The sequence below is a fragment of the Perca flavescens genome, chromosome 20 (genome assembly GCF_004354835.1).
Source record: "Perca flavescens isolate YP-PL-M2 chromosome 20, PFLA_1.0, whole genome shotgun sequence".
NCBI classification, from domain to species: domain Eukaryota; kingdom Metazoa; phylum Chordata; class Actinopteri; order Perciformes; family Percidae; genus Perca; species Perca flavescens.
In genome coordinates this window covers 24,766,643-24,793,456 of record NC_041350.1, presented here as the reverse complement: position 1 = coordinate 24,793,456, position 26,814 = coordinate 24,766,643, and the positions used below count along the sequence as shown (strand labels likewise).

Below are 26,814 nucleotides of genomic sequence, written 5' to 3'. Positions count from 1 at the left end.
AATCCCCCAAAAGGTTCTAATACCACACTGTGAAAATACTCTGTTAGAAGTAAAAATCTTGCTTTGAAAATGCTACATAAGTAAAAGCAAGCAAGTATAATCAATGTAACAAACTATCAAAATAGTTGCCAATTTATTTTCTGTCAATCATCTAATCGATTAATCTGGATAAACCTGGATTATTTATTATAATAATTTGTGATGTTTATAATGATGTCTACAATGTTCTACTGTTGTTAGATTATCATTGTTAAGTGATTTTTTGGGTGGGGGTTTTGTTGTGGACCCCAGGAAGACCAGCTTGTCCCACTTTGGTGACAGCTAATGGAGATCATTTTAACAATAAACAATAATCTAGTGGTTTAGCTTTACTTTAATATATCTACTTGTATATATTATGTAGTTTATTTCATAACAAAGCATCACATTTCATAAATTCTGTGTTTTGTATGCAAGATCTTAATCTATAACTAGTAGCAAAGGCTGTCAAATAAATGTATGAGTACAAAGTACAATATTTCTCTTTAAAATGTAGTCTAGTGAAGTAGAAGTATGAAATACCATGAAAAGAAAAGTTCTGTCAAAGTACCTGAGTAATTGCATTCCACTACTGCAGGCTAGGAAAAATCATTCCCTTAAAAAAAAAAAAACATGAGTATACTTTCTGCTACAAGCTTTCCAAAAATATTTAAGAGCTCCTTCCAGTACGATGGCACCCATCTCTAACCAGTCCCTTTTTTGGATTGTCCACAAGTGAAGGATATTAAAATTGATATTACCTAAAATCAAGTACAAAAAGGTACAATAATTCACCATTCTTTTTATATCCTGCAGTGGCTGTTTTATAATCTATTCAACGTTAGCGTACTTCTTTGATACATAGTCTGTTTTAACATGTTAGTGAATAAATAATTCTGTGCACTGTGATGGGTGTGTTGTTGGTGTTTGTCATTTAACTTTTTAGGTCTGTCAATATCCACTAAATATTTATACTCCATCAGCCTTTACATTTCAGAAGAGATTATGTAAACCACAGGCATCATTTTTAACTTGTTGGACATAAATATCTAAAATAAAATTCAGATTTATTCGTATTATTAAAGAAAACCGACAGTGTATAAATCAAGTTTTATTTGGGTTTGCATTTGGAGGTCAACTTTTGTGCTGTAATAATTGCAGGACAGAATCAACGTTGGCTGACAGATTTAACAGTTTGTGAAAGCTTTATTCGGTTGAACTGCAGAGACTTAAATACGTACGAGCGTACGAGTCTCTAGACCCACATTCACAAAATGTATTTAAAAAAAAGTCACTGTTCTTTCTGGACATTACTAAAAAATTAAATGACAATATGCAGTGAGTGTTTTATTAGTATCAAATCAATAAAGTTAGAGACATTGCTTCCTGCTTAAACTGACACTCATGTTCAGACCCACAAAAACCTACAAGCCGAGGCTCAAGATAAAGGAAATAAAAAAAGCAAAGAAGATAAATCACTAACACGAGACCCTGATACAGCAGTGTCGAACGAAATTAATGCTAGATTCCAACATCATTACACACGAAGGCTGAAATAAACCACCAACTGAGATGTTTGCATTTTTATGTTCACACATCAGGGTGGTGAATGCACCCTGGTAGATCATCAGAAGCAGAGTCACAGTTTCACGGCAATGCCAGGGGCTCGCGTTACAAACAAAAAACAACATACCTATAAAACATTTTGGGGAATGAATGCCATTCCCACCGAACCTTGAACTGCTGTGAACACTCGGACAAAGCACAGGGGAGTGGATGGAATCATAACATGGCAGACAGCTAGGACAGGCTGCAGGATGGAGTAGCATCACTAATCAAAATTGTAATTGTCACTAAGTATTTCATCAAAATATAAAGGGGACTTTAAAAGAGAGAAATCATTAAGTAATAGGAACACCAAAGTATTTTTCCTGTGGAAGCACATCCAAACTAACAAAAACAAAGAAATCAAAGCCAATGTAGTCACACTAATGACTGAAGATGTTATTTAAAAAAAAAAAAGCCATGTAAAAAGGTGATTTCCTCCCAACAAAAACAAAAAAAAAAAAAAAAAAAAAAAAAAAAAAAATCACATGCCACCATACAGGCCTGTGGTGAGCAACTATCAGTCTATTTTATGGCCGACAGGTGTACCAATCTCAGTGTTTGCTGTCTGCAGAGGCGGAGCGGGAACGTGAACGGGAACGAGAGCGAGACCGGGAGCGAGACCGGGAGCGGGACTGTTTGTTCTGAGCAGGAGCAGGTGAACGGGAGCGAGACCTGGAGCGGGACTTGGAGCGAGACTTGGAGCGAGACTTGGAGCGAGACTTGGAGCGAGACTTGGACCTGGAGGGGGATCTGCCTGCGGCCCTGCCCCCTCCTGACGTCTTCTTCTCGGGGGTGCGACTTACAGACCTGGATCGGCTCCTGGACCGGTTGCGACTTCTGGAACGACTCCTTGAGCGGGAGTAGCTGCGGGAGCGGCTCTTGCTGTGACTGTTGGAAGAGAGAAGTCATTTTAAATTATCCTGTTGAATTATGCAGTGTGACTATGTTAAGACATAATACAAGAAACAAAAACATGGCAATCTCAAACTGCACTGGGCATGGTCTTTATGTAAAAATTAAGAGTCTGGGATTAACACATCTGCACAGTTGTCCCTAATCATGTCATGTTCTGTTGGATCACTGGTGGGAAAAACTCAGTACACAAAAAGCAATTAAACAATTTAAGATCTAGAAAATATTTCCCTAAATGTTTAACTATTCCCCAAAGCGTTAACATGTGATGAGTGGTCCGTTAACTGATTTTACAGGTTTCTACATAATTACATACTTTTTTGCCTGCTACTATTGGGGGGGCCACAAAACACAAGTCTTCAAGAAAAATAGTGGAAAAAAATAACTCACCTTCTGCTGTCCTCAAAGATTTTAATCTTGCGTCCATTCAGCTCTGACCCATCAAGCTTGGAGATGGCATTCTTCATGTCACTGCGGGAGGCAAACTCAACCACTCTGTATAAAAGCAGAAACTTTTATTAGGACCCAACTCTGAAGACGAGGACCATTTGAGTTTGACTAACAAAAGAGAAACTCACCCTTCATTTTTGTTGGGCCTGTGGGCGTCCACAAAGGTAACTTCACCTGCTTTTCTCATTAGGTCTTTCAGGTCCTGTTTCAAAGCATAATGTAGGATTAGTGACATAGAACAAAAAAATGGGGTGCCAGTGAGAGCCTTTTAAGACCTGGAGGGAGAGAAATGAGCAGGCAGCAAGAAACCAGCACACACACACACACACTGAAACTTGGGTTATCTAATGCTGACTTTTGTCACTCTGTGATAATCTCCCATTTCAGTGGAGGGCATGTAAACAAAAGAGCCACTGGAAATGCTTTGTGTGGACAAGTGTTGCCTTTACTGAAACAGTTTTAAAAGCCCCATTAATTGGCTCCATGATTTTGCATCAGCAAAGAAACATACTCCACTCCATAGTGAGACGCCTGACAGGTTAACACAGCAGTAAGGGTTTTAATGTATTCAAGTCTAAATCTTGATGCATTGTTGCGTATAAGTTAATATTGGATTTTGTGTCTGAGTATGTGAGATGAACCTGTGTATTTATTGGTGGTAGGAGGACAGTAGTACTCTGGGTAAGTGGACAAAGTTTTGGTTTATATGACCTACAAAATTATTTGGCTTCTAGTGTTTACATTGTAAAACTGCCTCCTTCCCATTTGAGACTGTAAATCTACACCCCTTTACCACCCGACCCTAAACAAACCCAATCACATGAGTTTATGCTACTTACCGCTCCATACCCAGGAAGATATAAGCATAGAGCCACTTGTCCAAATAGCAAATGGGAACCAATGCAGTGTTAAGCCCTTGAGAAACGACCTCGGCCTTGACTCAGCATCCGGCCTCCACAAGTAAGGAACCACCAGAGAGCAAGTAGGAGGAGGGGTGTGCGCCCGACTCAACACCCCCCCAGCTCCATCAGCAACAGAAAAAGACCCAAACGGGAGAGTGTAGGGACCGTGGATTTGAGGGGGGTTACAGCAGTCGGGGGTGCCTGCCCACAGAACCTCCAGACTGTGGCTACGGACCTCCTAAGGCTACCGTATCCTGCGCTAGACCACTTTCACCCGCTACGGGGCCCAGCCAAGACTTTAGACCGGCGGCAACTGCGTGTAAGGAGAGGCACCAAATGGACACTATTCAGAAAAACAACCAGGAGAGGGCGCTACACACTTCTGACACCTCCATGGAGGGGTGCATACACCTCTGATATAAAAAGGAAACCATATCAGAGAAGCTGTTTTAAAAAAAAAGACAGTTAAATGTTTTTGGTGAGAATGCTTATCTGCAGCTGTAACATGCTGTTGTCTGCAAAATAAAGTAGGTAGAGAAAGTAAAAAAAATAATTTAAAAAATAAACACACTGGGTGCTTTCTATTGTAATTGGCCGATTAACTTTTAGTTTTTTTGTAATCTGACTAGAGACTAAATTGACCCAGCTTGATCGAATGAATGTTTCTTCATTTAAAAAAAATAAAGAAAAGAAAAATACTTACAGGGTTATAAAGAATTTTTTTTAAAGCGTTTGTCAGACATGAATAAGAAAGTATAGTAATCTCTTACCTGCCAGCTGATTCGTGAAGAAAGGTTCTCCACAATAAGCCTGTGGTCCGTCCGTACAGGAGGGCCATACCTGTCCAGTCAACACAAACCAAAAAGAAGACTTTAATACAACATTTTCAGTGAAGAAAAAGAAAGGGAGGACAGATTCATGTTTTACATTCTAGCCCTGTATTAAATACGGGAAGCAAAAATTCAACAGAATGTATTCTCACAGCACAACCTGTTTTGCTTCATGGTCACCTGTGTTGTATTTAAAGAGCCATGTAAATATTTGAATTTGATTCAGAAGAGGAACAACCGGTTCACATAAATCAGATGATTTTATCTTGTTTAATGTTACTCAAGAGTAACTTCACACACCTTTTTGTAAGCGTGTTTCCTGCCACATTAATGAGCATAAGCCCTTCTTACTTTCTAACTCATTTTTACTAGTTGTGTACTTGGACAAACACACTGGCCTGAAATATTCACAACAGGGTAAGAAATCTGTAATACTTGTTTTAACTGTACTGGAAAATTGACAAAAACTCACGAGTAGAGTAAGTTACTAGTTAGTTAGGGTTTGAGAAAACTAATTTTAAGGGCAAATATACCTGGATCCACTGCTGCGAGATTGGCGATAGCCGCCGCCACCGCCGCCACCACTGCCGCCTCCGCCACCACCAAAGCCGCCGCCACTGGAACGTCCCATTCCTCCAGGGCCGCCACCTCTTCCTCTTCTGGAGCGAGCGTGCTCGATAGTGACCCTGAAAAGAAGAGCGACAATTCCTTAGGATAACACAATCAGACAAATAAACTAAATGTTTCCAACATGTCTATGAAGGAGGAAATGTAGGTTGCCAGGTAGGTCCATGATATACACACACAGCGATGTAGTTATACATTCTGTGAGGGCTGACATAAAAAAATTAATAAAAATGCATCAACAGACCCCTGCTTTACAGGTAACAGAATGTCTGTAGTGATGTTATCTCAAGACAAATGCTGAAACTTAAGCATTTCACAGTACACATGCTGGTGATTTTACTGTAAAACGAGCAGTTGTAAGCCCTGCATTTAAGTAAATCTATCTGGATAAAATAGGTCAAACTAAGTCAGTAGACCCAAAGACTCAGTCACTGATTCAATATCGAGGGACATACTCTGAACAGTGTTGACATTACTAATTTGCCTTTTTGTTTGGAAAAATCTACTTTTGTCTTTTCTCCCCGGAAAATTGGACAGTTTGTTGCAAAGAAATTACTGCAACAGAATATGGTGCATCAAGAAAATTGCAGTATACTAGTACCTCTAGGGGCACTTGGGAGTACTGCAGGGGGTACCTGAGATTTCATTATGCTTGATTCCTAAAATAATTATGAATTCTAAACATTTGAAATGTAGGCTAGCATACAATTGTTTCAGTTACATGGTTGTTGTTAAGCCTAAACAGGCGCAGCGCTGTATTGTACCTTATGAGTTTTTTTTCTACCAAAAATATTTTGCACTGTTGGGGGGGAGGGGGGTGTACTTGGCTGAATGTACTTTTTTTTTTTTTTTTTTTAAATGTGCAATAACCACTGGTATGACTAAATTCTGTCCCCCCAAATAAAGAAATGAGTCATGGTGCGAGTAGACAAGGCTCGCATGCTCCTCAAAAAAAGGTTAAACAGGAGCTACAACAAACATAGTATAAACCCAAAGTATTACAGTGATTGAAATCCGATGTACTTCATTTTGGTTACGGACCCACCATTTAGTCTGTGTCAACATGCCAAGAGTAAGTGGCCCAGAACAAAGAAGCCATGTAAGATTCGATTTTTACCTTTCACTGCACAATTCTTTGCCATTCAACTCATACACAGCATCGTCTGCATCTCTGTGGTCATCAAACTCCTGAGAAGAGTTGAAACAAAAAGGTTATTTAAACACAAAAACAGGATCAGAACTCTTAATTCACACAAAATGGTCAGGCACACTCACCACAAAGCCAAATCCATTCTTCAAGTTGATTTCCCGAATCCGTCCATATCCCTTGAAAAACTTCTCCACGTCTCTCTCTCTGGCGTGCGGGCTCAAGCGGCCGATGAAGACACGACAACCACTCATTGTTATCTGCTGAGAAGGGAAAACATGCCAGGTAAACATTAAACCAGAGTAGTAGGAAAAGTAGAGTAAAAATAGTTTAATATTTGAAGCCCAGTACAATGATTTCACTTATCCAAAAGTTAATTATAGATATTTCACAGTATGTACAAGTTTAAGGTTAATTAGTAACAGATTTTTTACTGATGACAAATACTGACAAGATCCTGTGTTCAAGACTTTTGAAGTTGTGCAATTCATAAAAAGGGTCCAATTGTGTAACATTAAGCCAGGACTAGACTGAAACCAACTCTAGTGAAACTGGGCAAACCTTAACAAGATCAACAAGACACATCTGGCCAAACCAGTTTCACTATAGTAGTTTACTTTCAAAACTGAAAACAATGTAAAGCAATGTCATAAAAAAGCCCTATAAACAGTTTATAACGTTATGGTTATTTTTGATGGATGTTTTTAAAGAAGTTAAATTTAACATTTATGTTAATTTTGAAGGTTGTATGTGATTTCAGTCAAACAGTCTTACATTACACTCAGGTATTTCTAATATTGTGTTATCAAACTTTTTTTTTTTAAACCTAAAAACGTGGTTAAAATTTGTATTAATGGCTGTTGGCAGTATTTCCTGATTTATGGAGTGATAAAAAAAAAAAATCTAATATGTCAATAAAATGAAGAATTTCGAACCTGACTTTATCCAATAGTCAGATTTCTGTTCTGGAAATGTAACGTTATGCAAATTAGCACATATTTTAAGATAATGCACCATTTGCAAATTTAAACACAAAATTTCAGAAATCTTTTAATATATAAAAGTCTTAATCTTAGTAATCAACTGGGAAAGCCGTGTGGTGATATGCATTAGTTAATATCCCTATTCACCTGTAACGTTAGTTAGCTAGTGTCTTAAAACTCAGTAGCACGCAATCCAATTCAACAGCTGCACCACAGCTTGCAAAAAAAAGGACCATTTAGTTAAGTCTACACTTCAAGACTAACGTTAACTTAGTCCATCAACTAGTATTTTGATACATCTAACGTTAGCCAATTTAACAAAAATTCTTAGGAACTGAGTTATCTCGGTTGAAACAATCGTATAGGCCCTACTTTAGCCTGCAAGTCCTTTACTACGAGGATTCACGGTGATACCGTCATAGATGGTAATACCGTTGCTAAGTCAGCTAGCTAACGTTCAACTGTCTCAATCGCACCTTAAATTAATGCGTCGCTGAAAAAATAAATGAAAATTTGAAAGATTAAAAAATACCATCCGTATATAGTAGTCTAATATTAAGCTAAAGCAGACTTTTCTTTACTCCGCTTAAAAAGAAATAATTTCGCTTCTTTCACGGTGCGTCCATAAGGGTGGTTAGCTCGCCTCGAGGTCGACTACAGTTAGCTTAACGTTAGCTACCTGACGTTAGCTACAAAGGCTTCTCTGTTCGGAAAATACGATCTCCACGGTTAGCTATTTTAAAACACATACAGTTAAGACGATTTGTTAAATCACATTCTCACCGATTATTTTCTTCTCCGTCTCCGGTTGTGAGGTTTACGTCGTTGGTACGCTGCAACTTTAACTGATCCGTCTAAGTGATACTCAACTATAACAAAATGGCGAGAGAGTCCAAAGAGTAAGGGGCAGGAAGCGAATATTTTCCAGGGAGGGGAAGGCATGTCCCGCCCTACTTTGCCTTACTCTGTCTCTGATTCGCTTATCCGGAAATTCTTACCCTTACCCTAACCAATCCTACTCCTTTTGCCTAAACCTAACCAACCCAGGTGACGAGCCAATCAGAGGGTTAGTAGGGCGGGTCATGCCTTCCCCGTGCATTTTTGCAATCCTGTGGTGAATAGGAAATGCGCTGCTCCCTTCACGTTGCCAAATATTATGGGGTTAGTCCTTATTTTTACAGTCTATCATGGGTTGGTGACATTATTATACATTCATGGTTGGCCATTAACCGTTAATATAATACATCTATGCCATTAACTGCCGCGGTTCTTGGTCTTCTTTAGTTTTATTTTCGGGCTATAAACCAACTCTTAAGAGACATGCCGCCACCCACTGTACCGGAGTGTGTAACATCATGACTTTAAACAACCTTACATACATTAAGAACAACAACAACAACTTTATAAAGAAGTTATATTCTGCATATTAAACCTGTTTTATTTAAATAAAACCCCTTTAGCCTTTAATCAGCAGTTTCCTTGCAGTTACAAGTCTCACATTTATCAAACAATGTCTTTTTCATCATGTATAAAGTAGCATTGAACTGCCATGGTTAATCCTTAACTCAATCAATCATTAATCAATCAATCAGTCGATTAATGTACAAGGTACAGTGCCAGTGAAATGTAATCCCATCATCTTAACTCGGTTAAAGTTCACGACTTTGCTGCTTTTGTAGTTAATAATAATAATAATCATAATTTAGTTAATATACACTAGAATGTTCTTAATTATAGGCAAATGAAGGATGAATAATACAATATACAATCAACAAATAAATTATGATATTATTGTATCAATAAGACTTTATTAATTCCCAGGGGGAATGCAATATTAAAGTTAACATTAATCAACAATAATCATAATCCAATACACATTATTCTGAAATGGACCATTCTGCAAAATGAGCACTTTAACTTTTGGTCCTTTAAGTATATTTTGTAACACTTAAGTGCTTTTACTTAAATAACGTTTTTAAATGCAGGACTTTTACTTGTGACTGTAACTTTACTAAAATATCTGAGTACTTATTCCACCACTGGGCATGTAGCCTGACTGATACTGGATTTTTGAAGCAGACACCGATATTGATATTTGAGCTTAACAGATGATACATAATACATAACATAAACATCCTTAATAAGGCTCCCCCCCTCCCCTCCATCCCATATAGGCTACAACAGAAGAAGCAAAACATTTCTTTGTTATTCTGTCTCTTTATTCTATATCATCATTCTTGAAATTGTCTTGGGTTAGGAAAAGGAAATAAAAGGTTATGGTTGATACAGAGCGATAGAAACAAAATACCTGTCTGGTCTGCTCTGTAGAAAGTGCCGAAGACTTTTGAGCACGGGTTACTAATGACTGTACAGCTCCTGAAAACTCAAAATATACCCCCAAAAAACTGAACCCATTACACTTGGTGAAATGTAAGACTACATCAAAAGTAAATAACAATATAGCTTATTTAGGAACATGAAGAAGTCTAATCATCAATTTTCACTTTCCCTACCCCACTTAACAAGGTGTTCAGCAGGAATGAGATTACTGTCACTATTACGAGTTATGTGATTTCCTTCCTGAGAAAGGCAAGTTGTCCATGAACCCACTACAGTAGCATTAGGAGGGATGGGACAACATTAAGATCCCATCTGGACTGGTTCAATGAGCTGAATTTGCATTGTTGCAATCACCAATTATCAACATCAGAGGGGGAATAGTCATTAGTGGGGTTGTTTACCTGCATGTATCATGTATGCTAAAACCACAATCATGACAAATAACTTTATGACATCATGTTTTCCCTTTATGAGTATCTGAACTTCTCACCGCAGCAAAATTCAGATGTATGAGTAACTCCTTAAAATGGATTGCTTACTATCAATAAAATGCTTTGTATCTGAAAACATGTCAAAGTTCAGTTCACAGTTGAAATAAATACAAAATATAGTCTTGAAGGAACAGTTAGCTTTTTTGGGAAATGCACTTGCTTTCTTGCTGAGTGTTAGATGAGAAGTTTGCTACCCATCTCATGTCTGTGGGATCAATTTGAAGCTTCAGGTAGCAGTCGGTTAGCTTAGCTTAGCATAAAGAATGGAAATAGGGGGGTGGGGGCATCTGTGAAATTGTCATTTTTACACTTTTTTTTTGGTTAAACATACAAGATGTAACGTGTTAAATGGCGATCTTTCACTGTGCTAGTAGGTGGATTTTCTTATCTTTGGACAGAGCCAGACTCACTGTTTACAGTCTTTATGCTAAGCTAAGCCAATCAGCTGCTGGCTGTAGCTTTATATTTTCCATACCGACATGAAAATGGTATTGATCTTCTCATCTAACTTTCGGCAAGAAAGCGAATAAGTATATTTCCTAACATGTAGAACCCATTGCTTTAAGGATTACTGTATTTTAAAGGATAATACTGATTTTCTGCTATTCTTTCTCATCACTGCTCAGCTTTTATTGGTTTAATGGTGAAAAAGGTGATAAGACAAGTACCATAGAGGAACATTCTCCAGGCCTAAATGCCTACATTTCCTAGCCTGGAAGTTATCACACCATTATAATATAAAGACCATATGGATATAAAAGCGTAGACAAACATTTTACTGGGTTACAAAGTCAATTATTGTCAGTGTAGCAGCTTGACTTTCTTTGTGTTTGTGTCTCTGAGATGTTCACAGACTGGGCTACCCGAGGCTGTATGAACAGCAACTATTTAAACTGAACAGTATTTGCCCTTGATTGTTTACACTATGAACTGGTTAAACTGGCAGCTAACTGCCAGTTCGCTGTTTAAAACAAGTCTCAGGTTGAATCATTTGTTGTTGTTTTTTACAAAAGGAAAAAAGGAGAAGAAATACTTGATGATATGATCAGAAGTGTGGCGTCTCAGATCAGTTGGACATTTTGTCAAATTTTGTCAAATCCTCTTTAAACCCTCTAAAATGGCCAAAGTTAACTACTTAAGTTCCATACAATAAAAGCAGAGTCAACGATATCGACTGAAGGCCACATCGAGGTTATTGAACGAGAACTTGTTGAAATTGAGCAGGTTAGCACTTTCCTGGTAATGTCCCTATAAGTAGCCTCAGCTGTCTATCTAGTTGCTCTACAAAAGCAGCTCTGAAGGTAGGGCAGGGAACAAGGCTGACAAAGGTTTCAAAGTTCATGGAAAAGACTTAGAATGATGTACTGTAAACTTCGGATCTACAAATGGTTTGTTGGGTGAGTCTGAGCCACGCTTCAGTGCTCAGGTAAAAGGTTCGTCATCCTGTCGTCTGCAGAAAGGACCCGCAGGGTCTCTGTAGGTCTGAAGTCTCTGGCAGCAGCTGCTTTTCCTGCCTCTTTACTCAGAGGGCAAACAGTATGAGGTCAGCTGGTTGTTCAAGCCTACTAATGCCACTTGAGCCACTGGCAGAGGTGGCAGGGAGGTCCAGATGTCAGTGTACTGTATGTCGGGCGGTTCACACCCTCGTGTGGTAACAGCTGTGGGAGGAGCTGCTGGCAGCCGCTCCGGGCGGCGACGAAGGGTCCTCGTCGCTGGACTCGTTATGCTCCTCTTTGTGGAGGCCGAGGCTGATGTGGCTCTGCAGGGCGGCCGGGGTTAACCACTCCTTGGGTAGGCAGCTCTGCAGGAAGGGGATGCAGGAACTGAAGTACGCCAGTCTGTTGACCCAGCGAGGGATTTCTCGTCCACACAGCAACTAAAATAAGTTCAAATAGGTTGATGTGAAACATATTGTCATATTGTCTAAGTATATAATACATATTAAAGAGAAACTCCCATACGTGAAGAAAGTTCGGGAGACTTGATTAATTAAACAGAAGCGTTTAATGAACACTCAACTGAGGAGAATTTAGGAGAACACAGTACAGGGTGGGTGCCATCCCAACTTCTGAAGTTCCTGTCTTCCTGAAGGTGTAGTTGAACTCATGCTGGCGGCGTTAGGATTAGCTGAACCTTTAAGGTAAACATAGCCTATAACACACATGCTAAAGCCTACTTCAGCCTATCTCTCTCTCTGGGAAGTATGTAAAAGTGTGGCAGGCCCACCGAACTCCAAAAGGACACAGTCCTGAAACAAAACATCCCCTTACCATGAAGCTGCCTAGATTCCCTGATTACTGTTTTTACTGTTGATTTGTTGAACTGTTTTTTTTTTTAACTTCAATAAATGCAACATATTTACAAAAGTCAATGAGTAATTGTGTTAAATAATAATGATTTCAATATTGACCCAAATAATCATGATTTTAATTCTTTTCCCTAATCAAGCAGCCCTAATTTGTTTTATTTTCTCTTTTTCAAGAGAGACCTGGCCAAGATAGCAGAACAAGTATGTTACATATAAAAACAATTTACAATCACAAAACAAACACCAAAGAGGCAAAGACATCTCAAGTGCATTTCAATTAAATAAAAGTACCATTAGTTAAAACATTTGCATGTGTGGATGGACTCAAACTTTTAGTAAAGAGTCATTCCAGAAATTTGAAATTGCTCTTCCATGAGGTTGACGGTCTCACAAGATTCTATTTTTCAATAAAAGAATGGTCAAAATCAAAGCAGCAAAGGCCGAAATATCCTGACTTTTACACTTTACAATCCCATGATGCAACTGAGGGTCTTTTGTTTTGTAACGCGGGTTAACAAGACTAGCTGTCTGCAGCCGTGCTAGCGGTAATGAGGCTGTGCTGTAACATGCTCACAATGATAACGTGCTGACATTAAGCAGGTCAAATGTTTAACATGTTCACCATCTTGGTTTAGCATGTTAGCATGCTAACATTGAATAATTAGCATTGAATATAAAGTACAGCTGAGGATGACGGGAATGTCATGAGTTTTGCAACGGCGCTAAATGAAACGTTAAGGGACCAGTCAAGTTATTACAATTCATCCTGAGGAGTGAATGTGGACGTGAATGTGAAAAAACGTTGATGGCAAACCATCTGATAGTTGTTAAGACATTTAAGTTTGCATCAAAGTGGTCGACTGACATTGGCATCCCTAAAGCCACAGTTGTTATTTTTGCCAGACTTTAGAATGCTCCCTTCAGATCCACAGAAGCCATAACAGAACTGTTGCTACACAGGCTGAGTAGTATTATTCATTACTAAACTGACCTTCATCTTTCAAATTGGTTGAGTGCCCCTTTAAGTGGACAAACTTTCATGTGATCGGATCTTTTTTGTCTAAGATAAGATAAAATAGAACTGTAGTTGCATTACAAAGTAGAAAAGAGTACACATATACAATATCAATAAAGGTGCAAGTATAAAAACATCAGTAACTAGATATCCAAATCCACAAATCCAAAATATTCTTAATGCTCAAAATATAATCAAGGTTAACTGTAAGGATCATGAGCTCATATCTCAAGTCGCTTCATGGAGAGTTGAGTATAGATATGTAGGAGAAGCAACTTACTTATGTGTAGTAGTAACTCAGAATTGTCCTGTATATTATAGTTTCTATTACATACATGTAGGAACAAAAAAAAAAATTTGCCAGTAAAAGCAGTACGAGACTGACCTCAGACAGCGAGGAGGAGAAGTGGTTGCAGTTTTTGTGCATTAGATGGTAGGCGTTGCCTTTGAACTCTTTACCGAGCTCCTCCATGATTTTATCTATGTCCTCCTCTGTGAAGTCTGTGGTGCCCAAAACAATGGCCTCCCTGTTTGAAAGCAGAAAAAGACATATCAGCGCACATTAACATTGACAACCTCTCAGAGTACTGTATGCTAAAATGGAGCACACTCACTTGAATTTGAATGTCTCTCCCAGTTCAGTGGCGTTCCCGGGATTGATCTCAAAGATGCCACTGAAAGGGTATGGATGACCCCCGTATGCAAATTCTGTGTGGACAAAAACAGACGCGAAACACACAATGGAATCACCAAACAACTGTAATCACACACAAAAGCGAGCAATTATTCACTGACACGTTGTGCTTAAATCATTAGGCCTTGCTAATCACAGGCCTCTCTGCACTGTGTTTACAGCAGCATAGTGGGGAACAGTGATGAACGCTGGGGGAAGAGCACATTGAGTACCTCACATTGTGAGCTTTGTAGCTTCTGAATTTAATTTAAATTTAATACACCTTAACTACACAGTGCTGTTTCAACCATGTGGGAAATCAACAATACAATGTTTTGGATGAAAGGATGCGAGTATGAAATAAGTAAACAAAGTAATTGTATCAATAATATGTTAAAGCAGTTATTTTTGCCTTCTACTTTGTTGTGCACTTAAGTACAACCTGAGGTAATTCTACTTTGCTTGAATATTTCCATTTTAAGCATTTAGTTCAACTTTTTACTCTATTGCATGCATCCTATAGGTTTAGTTACTTTACATACAAACACTTTACATACAAAACATATGATGATCTTATCAAATATGATGCACTGTTACAGATTAAACTACACAACAGTTTATACAAAGTTTTAAAAGAGCTCCACCTTGGCCATCTAACACAGTAAAATGCTACCCACATATTAATTTGTCAACAATGATAATCCATAGCACAGTATATCATATATATACTTGAGTAAATGTAGCACTGTGGGGATAGGTCTGGCAATGTGAGTCTGTATTCAGTGACATTCCACCACTATCTTAAAGTTACTGCTCACAAACCCATATAAATCTCTTCAAATGTCCACTGGATAAAGTCAAAGATGCTTCGTACATTAGTCTTTTGATAAAATCCACATTTAAAATATAACTATTTTCCTAAAAACCTGTGACTATCTATTCTGTTTTTTTGTTTTTTTTTTGTCTCAACACATTTGCAGTTGGAGGTTTATACCTGACAGTGATGGTGTATTAAATTCAATAGCCTATGATTACATGCATGCCGTCATTATGCAAAAATATGCTGCAAGCACAAAATCCTATGCAGAAATTCCACAAAAAGAAGTGATTTCCTGCCCTAGTATTTTCACTGTCATCATATTTCACAGTGCACAGAGGCAATATTTCCCAGTGATCTATTTTCACGCTGGTTTGTGCCTCTGCTTTTTCAAACCACACACACACACGCGCACACACACACACACACACACGCACACACACACACACACATACACTTGGACACACACACACACACAAAACACACACTACAGAGTGAGTCAGCGGTGACTCAACCCAGAGAAATGGGGTCATGTTATTAGGAGCAAAATTCCATATTTAATTTTTAAAACCAGACTTCATCTGCGTCTGTAAAAGCACACTCTTATAAACCTTAATCAGATGGTGATGCACAGGTCAAAGTCCTGCTCTGACAAGCTGTAATGGGAGTACAGACATAAAGGAAAGGAAGGAAAGGTCTTACCTCGGCCATAAATCTCGATGCCTGAGTGGAAGACTCCAATACCCAGATTGGAAGTGTATTCGTTTATCCAGTACTGCAGGGAAAGAGAGGGAGAGGAAGGGATCAATATCAAGAGTTATTTTGTGTTGTAGCAGTAGAGACACAATGCAGCAGCTCTACAGAAAACACTATGCTACTGTAGCCCTAAATAGGAGATCAGAATACTCAGTCTCAGGAAAATACGTGATTGCCAAATAAATGAAGTTCCCCATTACATATGGTCATGATACAGTAAATACTGGAACATAATCTTTGTAATTTGGGGATTACAATGATTAATCTGCACTTTTGATAATTAGTTTAATTTAATTTAAACAACTTGGTTTTCCAAACCAAAGGAATAGTTTGACATTTTAGGGTATATACTGTACTTATTCGCTTTTATTGCAAGGAGTGTCCATATCTGTACAGACACAGATTAAGTGATTGTTTGATTGCATTAGATTGATCCTATGTATCTTCAGATAGGTCTTTTAAGGTGCCGTTTTTAGGTTTCTATAGGATGGGTTCCTTTGAATTACTCTAATTAGCCATTTTATTCATGATTTATTAAATGCATTTTATGTAATTCAGATGTTGTGGAGTGACTGTAGCTCACTTGGTAGAGCAAGTTGACCATTCATTGTGAGGTTGCTGGTGTGATCGAGCTCCTCCTGTCACTAAGAGCCTCCGCTCCCAATGTATGTGCAAATGTTAGACAAAATGTCTGCCGAATATACTAATGTGACTTAATGTTGTTTGTGACTCATTGTTATTCCTTTCTATCTTCACCACAACAACGAGGCTTTCCTGGTTAAATTAAGATTAAATAAATAAAAACGTCTGATAACCTGCATTTCCAAGCAAATATTCATTCATTTGTTGTCTTTGTGGACTTATTCCTTTTCAGGATTGTAACACCGGTGGCATCCCAGCATGCACTGGAGTGAAAAAACAAAGGAAAACACCCATGGCTGATCCATCGCAAGGGCTGATGTACAATCGATCACCCAGTGAGTCTCTGATCTGTTTGACCTGCAAGTCTTTAGACTGCTGGAGGAAAAATGATACATAAGAAAAAGATCCATGAGCCAACCTGGCACATATCACTGCAGACAATCTAGAGATCATTTATGGCAGGACCACAGCTCTTCTCTCCCCCACCCCCCACCTACACCCACTGACACTCCAGCACCCTCAGCCACCCCTGAGGAAACATGCTAAGAGCTATCCACACTGCCCCAGCTGTCCCCCATTAATAATAAAAGACATTTCCGGACTCAGAGTGATACAGTAAAAGCACATCCCCCTATTCACTTTGTGTCAACAGAGTCTTCTCACGTGTCTGATGTGACTTTTATCCTTTCTAGCTATGTAGCTTTTACCATTTCACACCCAGGAGCGCTGCTGGTAATCTATTAACCGGCTATAGCTTCCTGGAAGGAAATAATCCACGAGGATGAACTCTTCCAGAGAAGTGAAATGAGATTGTGACAAGCTGACTATCAAATGAAATGACTTTGTCCTCAGTACGTAAACAAGAATCCTGGCAACATTAGTGGAGCTCTTTTCAGTCAGTTCTCTGATGATGTGCCTTAACTCTCTTTGTTGCATGCCAACACTGCTGCAAAGATCCATGTCTCCTCCAACATCCTCCCTATGCACACACATTGATGACGATCGATTCATCATCCTCCCTCCTCGCGTGATTCACTCTCAGGCGAATCTTAACCACTTACTTCACGCTTTGAAGCACATATGAGGACATTTTCAGTGTTTATTCATGTATGTGTCATCTATAACTCCTCTGGTGCAGCATCTGCACCTGCTGTGTAAACAGAAAATGAGTGATTGACAATATAACACAGGTGTAACCATATAAACTGTGGGAGATGGTGTTTGCTTAATGCAGCTAAAAACTTCAATATTGAGTAAACAACAACATCATAGAGCTTTTTTTTGTTTTAAACTACCGTTCTTATCTAATAATAGGAAACAAGCCACACTGTTAAGAAAGGATCTGTTCCAAGGCTGTATTTTTAGTAACTACAAATGTCAATGGGATTTTGAACGAGGCTTTCTTTCTTACTTCTTATTTATTTTTTTGCTGGAGCAATTAAATGTATTTACACTCTCAAATAAAATTGAAAAATTGAATTGAAACTCTTTAGTTACCTATATACAGTAGTTTGCATTGTCAGTGGCAGGATGCACCATTCAAATGGCATGCAAACAAAGTAGCTACTTCTACACTTGTACATTAAGTACTTATTGTAATGTTATAAATTGTATATTTATTGCTAATAATTACTATAACTACTTTTTTTCCAAGGTCAAAAATGAACCCTAAAGTCAGCATGTCTTTTTTTTTATATACACATTTATTAACAGTTTTGGACCAACTTTTGTGCTTGTGATTTGTGCAAGTGTATAAAAAGTTGAATAAATGTTATATACAGTAGTAGAGATTTGTGTCATGTCATCATATATCATGTAATATGATTACAGCGAAGGTATATCACTCATTAGCTGTTTATTACAGATTATAATCATTGACAAATACATTATACACGTATAACATCTGTATATCTGCTTACAACGTCATTATGGTGTTATAAACTATTTATTGAATGTCTATGTACAGCTTAAGAATTTTAAATATGGGGAGTTGAAGTAAAGCTTTATCAATATGAACACACTTCATAGTATCACAACTGTTTTGGTGTAAATGGAGTAATTCTGTGGCTTTACAGCCACATGTTGCATAATATTCACACAGGAGGCTGTTCAGCAGTACAGACTGAAAAGACCAGGCAGTGGGCACAATGAATGTCTGAATGGAGATCCTTGTTCTAGTGTGGGTGTGGGGTTGTATGTGAGTGTGTGCACACTGCAGATATGTTTTTTGTATGCTGTGCGTCATGTGAGCTGTGGGCACAGTGACAGAGGTCGGAGGGTTGACAGAAGCTCTATTTTCAAAGACTTTAGGTTGGAATATGTAACTTAATTTTCTTATTCTTTCTTATCTACTTTCTTAAATACTTCACATTTCACTGGGCGTTCCTGCTTTTTCACAAGCAAAATACAGTGATAGTACTAACTATTTCTCCTGCCCAGGCCTTCCTTCAATATTTGAAGTTGGGTGTGACTGTGCTCATCAAATTCCATTGAAGATTCTGTTAATTTAACAGTTTTTAGAAGTAGCAAAATCAGCATTTGTTACACACAACTGTTGATTTACATAAAACACGCTTATGCTGCAGGCAAAACACTGCCTGTCCAACTGGACTCTTTCCAACATAACTGTGAAGTGCACTTGTGAAGCAGGTGTGTAATGGGCCTGCTATTTCTAGTGGTGCTGTGCTTTCACTTCCTCTGCTGGTGTCAGATTACAAATAGCCCTGCCGGAAAGAGAAAATAAAACTGAATAAAAAGTAAGTGTAGTTTGGTTGAGATGGATTCTTACCATATCATACACGTTAAGGATGACAGGTTCATTGGCCATGGTTTAAACCTGAGCTGGAAAGGCAAACCGTCCCCACCTTTCACGTTTTCTAGTTGTCAGGACCTCCACAGCCCTGTCAAGTCACAGCAGGGCCACACGGCGGACAGCAGGAGCAGCGGGCGGGCGTCTGCTGGAGGGATGGAGGCTGCTCATTCCCCCGCAGGGCAACTATACTGCATGGGGCTCTGCAAGGTGGCGGGAAAGGCGAGTAAAGCCAGGAAAATGTCCCAAAAGGAAACAGGACAACTGAAGCTTAGTCACAAATGCATTGTGGCTTGTAAGGTCAGGAAAGCGTGAAACTCACATCAGGGCTAAACGAGGTGCAGCAGTGGACGCGGCCCATCTTCCGGCTCCAAAAAAATAGGTTCTGTTGAAAGTGGAAATCAGTGCTGCTAAAAGGGGTATTTGCGAAATAAAAAATAAAAAAATCACAACAGCTCAAACTGTCATATCAGACGCGGTGATAATATGATCTTCGGCGGACATAAATGGTCTACAAGTGTTGAAATCTGAAGCAGGCGCCCGCCTGTCATCACGGGGGAAAAGGCGACAGCTAGCGCGGACCGATGTCGACGATGGAGGCGGAGAGCGGAGCATTTTCACACGGAGGAGGATGTTGGAGCAGCTGCGGAAGAGGTCTCCTGAGCCATGGTGGTTAATGGAGCTGATGAAGAGGGGGAGTCAAACTCACCAACAGCATCCGCGGCCGGTGCAGCTTCTACTGCTGGCTGGTCCGCATCCAGCATCCTCTTCATCGGGAGAGGACAAACCTCCGCGGCATGACTTCCACAACAACACGGGACCGTTTACTCCAACGGCTCCGACGAAGGCTTTTCAAATGTGTTTTAGAAAGTGCAAAAACAACCGAGATCCATCCGTACCGTGCGGTTGTTACCCAGCTCTGGCTGTCTCTCTCTCTCTCTCTCTCTCTCTCTCTCCTGTCGGGACTGAGGATTTAGATTACATCATATCTATTCTGCCTCCAGCTGATGGGAGACAGAGCTGCTGGTGGGTGTACATGAGCACATTCTGTTACAGAAGACTAGCTAGTTGGCCTACCACTTTACTCTCTCAACCAGGGTCCTGCTGACATGCTTAATTTCACCTCTGTGGCTGTGCTCGCCCGTATAAAACCGTTACGACACATTCAACAAGACAATTTTTCCGAACCGTCCGTCGGCGTCAAACATGTTTGTCAGTGGTTTTTTTTGGGGGGGGGTTTTTGACTCACTAAAATGGGTTAGTAAAAAATGGCTAAAATCTAAAAATGCAGCAATTCAAATTCAGAGGTGCAGATATTTTGTGAAATCAAATTAGCTTAAACGACACAATTTTAATTTTAGTAGGCCTAGTTCAGTTTTTGTCGCAATAGGGTGCACTTTTATTTTGAAGGTAAACTGGCAACATCCGGTGTTATGCTGTGGTAAACTAACTTTAGATTTAGCTTTTTGCCAAATCTACCAAAAATCTATTAAACTTCGTTCTAAATCAGAGTTCTAAGATGTATTCAATCACAATAATGAAATATTAAAACAATGTTTTAAAGTATTTTTTAAATTAGGACATGTTTGACAGTAAATCAAGGTCTCTTGTATTATTTAACACATTATACATTTGAATTAGAAATTTAACATATTAAATCAAGATTTTGACTTTTGATGTAATAGTTCATAATCTTGATTTAGAATTTCGATTTGATATTCCACCAATTTGGACCATCTGATCATTGTAACTAACATCTCATACTATTGATTTACAGATAATTTTTGTTCTTTCCTAAATTTTGCCATTAACAACAGTAGTATTTACAGATGACATTATGTTAAATATTCTGTATTTCCTGCTATTTAATGAAAATAAAAAGCCAAAACCACATGAATTCAACATGAATTTTAATACAGTAGGTGTTTGGATGTAAAACACAGTATTTAACATAATTTATTAGTGCTTCTGATCTGTGTTTTCTGGCATACTGCACGTATTCACAATCCCACTCAGCAGAGCGACATGAAATGTATTTACAGACAACAGACTGACATTTGCAGACTGAAAAATGTGGACAAATACACCCAGTACACATAATTCACTTATTCATCTGTTCTAAGGAAGTTACTGGAGGAATTCCATGATTGTGGCTAGTGCAAAAACAACAAACATTAAAAGTTGTTGACAGCAACTAATTTCTTAAAAAAAAAAAAAAAAAAAAAGCTTGTGTCTCAAGCTGCTCTTCAGTATTAAGCTTATGATTCTTCACACAAATGAACAACTCATGTCTTCTATCACAACATACTCCACAATTTCCATCCATCACTTGGCAGAAGGTGTGATGTGACTATAAGCACTGGCCTTAATGCAAAAAGTTTGAAATGGCCGTGACTAGAACACAAACATGGCAGTATTTCTCAAGAGTCCTCAGCTGTGACTGAGCGTTAAGAAACGAGCTGTTCACCACACAATATACATTTAGGAATGATTGGTTTCCTTTAAGATAAAGATTTAATGGTTCACCCTGAGTGACCGTATGACAGTTTATAATAAACTCTTCAAAGTGAAACTACCTAGTGATTCTTTGAGCACATGGATTTCGCTTAAAAGGAGAAGTCTAGTGAGAATCTAGATTTTTCTTACTGTGAACCAATCCCATTAAAAGAACCAAAACCAACAATGACGTGGTTTTACTTACAAACATGGTCAGATTATATTCTTCCTGCAAAAAAAGCTCCATTGTCGTCCAAAAACTATTAGAAACACATTAATGAGCCACACTGTTGCACTGGGTGACATTTTCCTTCATTACCATGAGTGAGTGAGTCAGTCAGTCACATACACAACGTCCTGCTGCTCTAATACTAAGTCACCAAATTATGCGTGTTAATTAATCTGCCTCTGAAAATAGTCCCGAACAAATAGTTTTGCCTGTTTGAGGAATATTTGCCAAGATAAAAACTACAGTGTCCAGCTGTTTTTGACACAGACAGAGACATTTTTAAAACTCAAACTATACATTTCGCGTTTTTATAGATTTATGCTTTGAACAAATGGCCGTGTGGCTGCGGATAGGCTGAGGAATCCACAAAGTATTGAGGGATGGACTAACTCACTGTTGGTTTGGGGCTTTTTATGGGATTCGATGACAAGAATATAGAGAGAGATTATCACAAGCAACATCCTTTAATTATAAATGTATTAATGAATGCAGAGGGTTGATTTTCATTTTGATCACGATAAGGAGCACGAAGACGCAAACACCACCATTACTTGGAGTAGATGGAAAAAGGCACTCTGGAGTCCATTACAAGACAATTTATCACATTAACTGCAGGCTGTTTCAGCACAGCAGGATGCAACTCTTCTCGTGATTCTGTGCACCACGCAAAATGAAAATCAAACCCAGTTGCATTCATTTTTAAACCCTCTTAACGTTGGCCCTCAGACAGATCGGCCATTCAGGGATGGAGGTACAGAGAGGCCTACGAGTGACTGAACACAACACCGTCTTTAAGTCTGGAAATGGACCCTAAAGCTTGAGCCAGTCTGACTTGAATCAAGGATTTAAAAGTATTCTGCATACAACTTCTGTATACGGGAAGCCATTTGTTTCTGCCTGAGCTCAGCCCAGCTCAGCCCAGCAGCAGAAATGTGCATCCTTCTATTCCTTACAATCACAAAGCTATCTATTTAAAGTAATCTCTGTAGTCAGAGTGGATCATTTTGCATAGGAAGGGTGTCAAGAAGCTACCATTAAATCACATAATAAACATAAACATAAACATGGAGAAACTCATCAGTGACACCAACAGCTACTAATAGAAAAAATAATAATAATAACTTCTACTGTTTAGAGTTGGTTCCCTCTTTCTTTTCTTTGGCCTTAAGCAAAGTTTTTGATTTTAAAAATAATATACAGACAACGGCGGCTTCGTTAAAAGTGCCTCCTATGGTTCCGAATGTAAATGAATGCAAAGATGCTTGCAACGCCCAATAAAGCTGCCAGCATACCCAGAGAAGACACTGGAGATTTGTGCTCGGGTTGTGAGCCTGTGGGTCCGTTCATGTGTTGGGGAAACTGCAAGACACAAATATAAAAACAAGGACAATATTACAGCTGCACGGGAGGTGATATTTATGCAGAAATGCACCTGTTCTTATTTGTCGAAATCAAAAATACAGAGTGGAGTCACTCACTCACTTGGTTTGCTTGGATTACATTCTGGTGTTGGACACACTTTTCAGTTTTAAGAAATCCTCGAAGAAGTGATGAATCAAATTAAAACTTACTTGATGTACTACTGGCCATTCTCTAATCAACATAGGCTTTCAGGAATAGGAGTCATGGAAGTGAATGTGTAAAGAATGAAAACAAGAGCATGCAAGAGAGGTTCAAAATGGCTGATTTTCAGTTTTGGAAAGTTAAAAAGTGGTCTGCCGCAGCCCTTCAATCCCGCCACTGAAGAAATTCTGTCGGACGATTTGACAAGCACTTTGTTTTAGGCATTCTGGCCTCTTTACTAACTTTCTCCTTAGAAAACTGAACTGTAAAAACATATGCCAAGCTTGCGAAAATGGACAGCTAGAATTGAATACATAAAACATTAATGGATAAAACATGGAAAACCATTGGCATGGCTTTTAAAGTGAAATCCAAGTCTCCAAAGCAACAACAGTGAGGCTGGAATCGGCAAACCTGCTGCCAAACGTGTTTCATTCATTCCACCACTAATTCCATTACACCAAAATTTGTGAGTAGTAGAGATGAATTCCAATGCTACTGGTGGCCCCTAGTCAACCCAATGAAAGCACCAGTAGCATTAATGTCATCTGAAAAGTTGGCTTATCCAACTATTAAAAGGTCCCATGGCACGAAAATGTCACTTTGAGGTTTTTTTTTAACATTATGCCTCCCACCTTTTTCAGAACCCGGAGCTCCACGTCCTCCCCTGCTGTCCTGAACAGATCAACTGTAGCTTTATGGGTCAGATTCTCAAGCTTGAGTCCGTTGATCTACACAACCCACAATACACAAAAACAATTAGGAAGTGTTTGTACATTATCTTTCACCTTTTTTTAGATTATTATTTTTGGGCTTTCTGCCTTTAAATTTGATAGGAAGGGTAGGACGCGGACACACACACACACACACACACACACACACACACACACACACACACACACACACACACACACACACACACACACACTTGATATTATCTTATTTATAAGTCTCAGTGATGGGCCCCTATTTTAAACAAAGAAAATAAAATACCTTTATTTTTATACATAGTTTAGTACTATTCTTTCTGGAAGAATTGATCATTATTTTCTGGATTTTGTATCTCCATAGTCCCCAAACTTACGTAGAAATGCAGGAAATGGGATTTCTCCCCCACCCCACTTTTCAAACCAAAGTTACACCCATGTCCTTCACCCTTGATCAAGTCAACATGTATTACCGTCAGGATCTTGTCCCCCTCTTGGAGTCTTCCGTCCAATGCAGCGGCTCCATCTTCTTTAATTTTGGCCACGTATATGCCACTGTCAGCCACTACATACTGCTGGTCCACGCCCCCAACTATGTTGAATCCCAAGCCTAAAACAACAACAACAACAACAACAAACACTAGCATGACATGGAGGTTTTTGCGTCACATTCAATACTCACAAATGCAATTGTTAGCCCAGGCAGACTTTGCTGATTCAATCACAGACAACATTTATCTCAATGGCTCAAAGTACAAGTGGAATCATTACAACGCTGTAACCTACTGCCTACTGCTATTCAGAAAAAACAGCACCTCACAAAATGTTGCATAACGAGTGTAAACCAGACATTACTCTCATGGAGCTAAATGAACCGTGCAGCTCCACCAAAGAAACTGTTCAAATATGACAGGCCGGGGGCAGTAACGATACTTTTAAAGACGTTAACAGCGCCAAAGTGGAGTCACAACGCCGTCATGTTAATTAAACTAACTTGTTAGAGATCAGCCGGCTTTCCCGACTCAATTCCTCTACTTGTACTACACGATAAACAAATGGTGGGATGAGGTTTTTCTTATTTTTGATGCGCAAATTAGCCATTAGCTTCGGGATACACTCTAGCTTGACAGAGTTGATTTTTGCTGCTACGTAACGTTTGCTAGCTAGTAGCGTTACCGCTAACGTTATGCTAACTGTCCGTCAAGTTATCCAGTCTTCTTACCTGCCGATCCTCGTTTCAGTTTGATGTCCACCACGTTGGGTGAGGAGGGCAGAGAGCCATTCATTTTGTCAAGACAGCGAACGATCTTCAGAGAAGGGGGGGACCAACTATTTATGTGAAGGTGAACTCATTGAGGAGTTTCGATTTGCTTCCTTCGGTCCAGTCGGTGGTTTGTGGTGTGCTGCCCCCTGACGGGATGAAGCGGAACTGCAGGCTGACCTTTGAGTTTAAACAGCAGGGAGGCAAAGCAGAAATGCAGAACACTACAGATAAATAGCTCCCAAGATGATAATATGTACTTTTACTTTTACTATTATTGTTAAATCCTCAGCTCTACATGTTTCTAGACTGCACACGGGACTATAGTCCGTTGCACTGCTTCTGTGAATTGATGTTTACATAGAACAGTTTTAAATTAATTTCCCTACACTATTTTATTTCCAACATGTCTCATCGGTTTCATTATTCTTTTTATCTTATATGATTTTGGGGTATTTTATTTTTCTATTATTTTAACTGTCTGGTTTTATTTGCACCACTTAAAACACTTTGTAACTGTGTTTTGTGTTGTATAAATAAAGTTTATTATAATCAACTACTCTGTTATGCTGGTTTTGAACATTATCACATCACTACCCTTTGCACCACCCTCATTCCCACTTAACCAAATATTTCTATCTACACTATAACTTATGTTATTCATACTGACATCATAAACTATACATATTTTCTGTGTGTATATACATGTATAGGTTTATATATACATATATATCACTTTATTCATTCCTTCATTGTTACTTTTTATACTTTGTTCTATTTTATTGGTTTATTCTATACTAATTTAAATATTTGTTTATAGATTTTCTGTGGGTAGCGGGGGAGGAGGGTACGACTGCATTTTATTGTGCAATCCTTTGTATGACAATAAAGCTGAACCATGAAAGTTTCATACCAGTGGTGTCAGAATTATTCAGATGTTTTTTTTTTAAGTAACAATATTCCATTATACGTAAAAGTCTTACATTTAAAATGTGTATTATCAGCGTTAAGTACTTTGGATACTTTCAGTACATATATCACTCATTTTATTGTCCATTTTAATTATTCTTAGATTGCGTTGTTTTGACTGTAGTGTAAGTGTTTTCTCAAGATTGTATTAGTGAATTTGCTCCCACAGAAATATACTGTAATTTAATACAAGTGCTAATTATTAATTTATTACCAGTGGTGGAAGGAGTATTTAGATAGCAACAGCAATACCATACTATA

General features: G+C 38.7%; 3 protein-coding genes across 5 annotated transcripts; all 3 read right to left on the bottom strand.

Annotated features, from left to right (window-relative positions):
* Positions 1–951: 951 nt before the first annotated feature.
* srsf5a (serine and arginine rich splicing factor 5a) lies at positions 952–8,395 on the bottom strand. 3 transcript variants are annotated; one of them, XM_028565333.1, is made up of 8 exons: positions 8,261–8,395; positions 6,623–6,754; positions 6,465–6,535; positions 5,254–5,406; positions 4,661–4,739; positions 3,117–3,190; positions 2,929–3,033; positions 952–2,514 (listed from the first exon to the last, which is right to left on the bottom strand). In XM_028565333.1, exons 2-8 carry the CDS (start codon positions 6,746–6,748, stop codon positions 2,178–2,180), a joined length of 945 nt encoding a protein of 314 aa, XP_028421134.1. In that variant the 5' UTR covers positions 6,749–6,754; positions 8,261–8,395; the 3' UTR covers positions 952–2,177. The 3 variants fall into 3 exon arrangements, with proteins under 3 accessions (XP_028421134.1, XP_028421133.1, XP_028421135.1); XM_028565332.1 differs by having other exon boundaries at positions 6,623–6,757; positions 8,261–8,393; XM_028565334.1 differs by having other exon boundaries at positions 4,661–4,730; positions 6,623–6,757; positions 8,261–8,393.
* Positions 8,396–10,768: 2,373 nt separating this feature from the next.
* LOC114546517 (deubiquitinase DESI2) lies at positions 10,769–20,451 on the bottom strand. Its single transcript, XM_028565341.1, has 7 exons — positions 20,038–20,451; positions 19,651–19,713; positions 19,308–19,531; positions 15,824–15,896; positions 14,246–14,339; positions 14,017–14,158; positions 10,769–12,184 (listed from the first exon to the last, which is right to left on the bottom strand). Exons 3-7 carry the CDS (start codon positions 19,344–19,346, stop codon positions 11,945–11,947), a joined length of 588 nt encoding a protein of 195 aa, XP_028421142.1. The 5' UTR covers positions 19,347–19,531; positions 19,651–19,713; positions 20,038–20,451; the 3' UTR covers positions 10,769–11,944.
* A 770-nt stretch (positions 20,452–21,221) lies between these two features.
* On the bottom strand, positions 21,222–25,757 carry synj2bp (synaptojanin 2 binding protein). The gene is made up of 4 exons (XM_028565344.1): positions 25,546–25,757; positions 24,797–24,933; positions 24,252–24,347; positions 21,222–23,412 (listed from the first exon to the last, which is right to left on the bottom strand). The coding sequence occupies exons 1-4, from the start codon at positions 25,607–25,609 to the stop codon at positions 23,269–23,271; spliced, it is 441 nt and encodes a 146-aa protein (XP_028421145.1). The 5' UTR covers positions 25,610–25,757; the 3' UTR covers positions 21,222–23,268.
* Positions 25,758–26,814: the final 1,057 nt, after the last annotated feature.

What these genes read in the sequence shown, in the direction of transcription:
- srsf5a (XM_028565333.1), bottom strand. Translation starts at nt 6,748, where the DNA reads ATGAGTGGTTGTCGTGTCTTCATCGGCCGCTTGAGCCCGCACGCCAGA. An exon ending in TCTCGCAGCAGTGGATCCAG is followed by an intron (nt 4,740 to 5,253) that starts GTATATTTGCCC and finishes TGGTTTGTGTTG; the next exon opens with ACTGGACAGGTATGGCCCTC. An exon ending in CTTCACGAATCAGCTGGCAG is followed by an intron (nt 3,191 to 4,660) that starts GTAAGAGATTAC and finishes GCTTTGAAACAG; the next exon opens with GACCTGAAAGACCTAATGAG.
- LOC114546517 (XM_028565341.1), bottom strand. Translation starts at nt 19,346, where the DNA reads ATGGCCAATGAACCTGTCATCCTTAACGTGTATGATATG. An exon ending in TCCTTAACGTGTATGATATG is followed by an intron (nt 15,897 to 19,307) that starts GTAAGAATCCAT and finishes CTTTCCCTGCAG; the next exon opens with TACTGGATAAACGAATACAC. An exon ending in TCTCCTCCTCGCTGTCTGAG is followed by an intron (nt 12,185 to 14,016) that starts GTCAGTCTCGTA and finishes AACTTATTTTAG; the next exon opens with TTGCTGTGTGGACGAGAAAT.
- synj2bp (XM_028565344.1), bottom strand. Translation starts at nt 25,609, where the DNA reads ATGAATGGCTCTCTGCCCTCCTCACCCAACGTGGTGGACATCAAACTG. An exon ending in ACTGAAACGAGGATCGGCAG is followed by an intron (nt 24,934 to 25,545) that starts GTAAGAAGACTG and finishes TTGTTGTTTTAG; the next exon opens with GCTTGGGATTCAACATAGTT. An exon ending in AGCTCCGGGTTCTGAAAAAG is followed by an intron (nt 23,413 to 24,251) that starts GTGGGAGGCATA and finishes TGTGTCTTGCAG; the next exon opens with TTTCCCCAACACATGAACGG.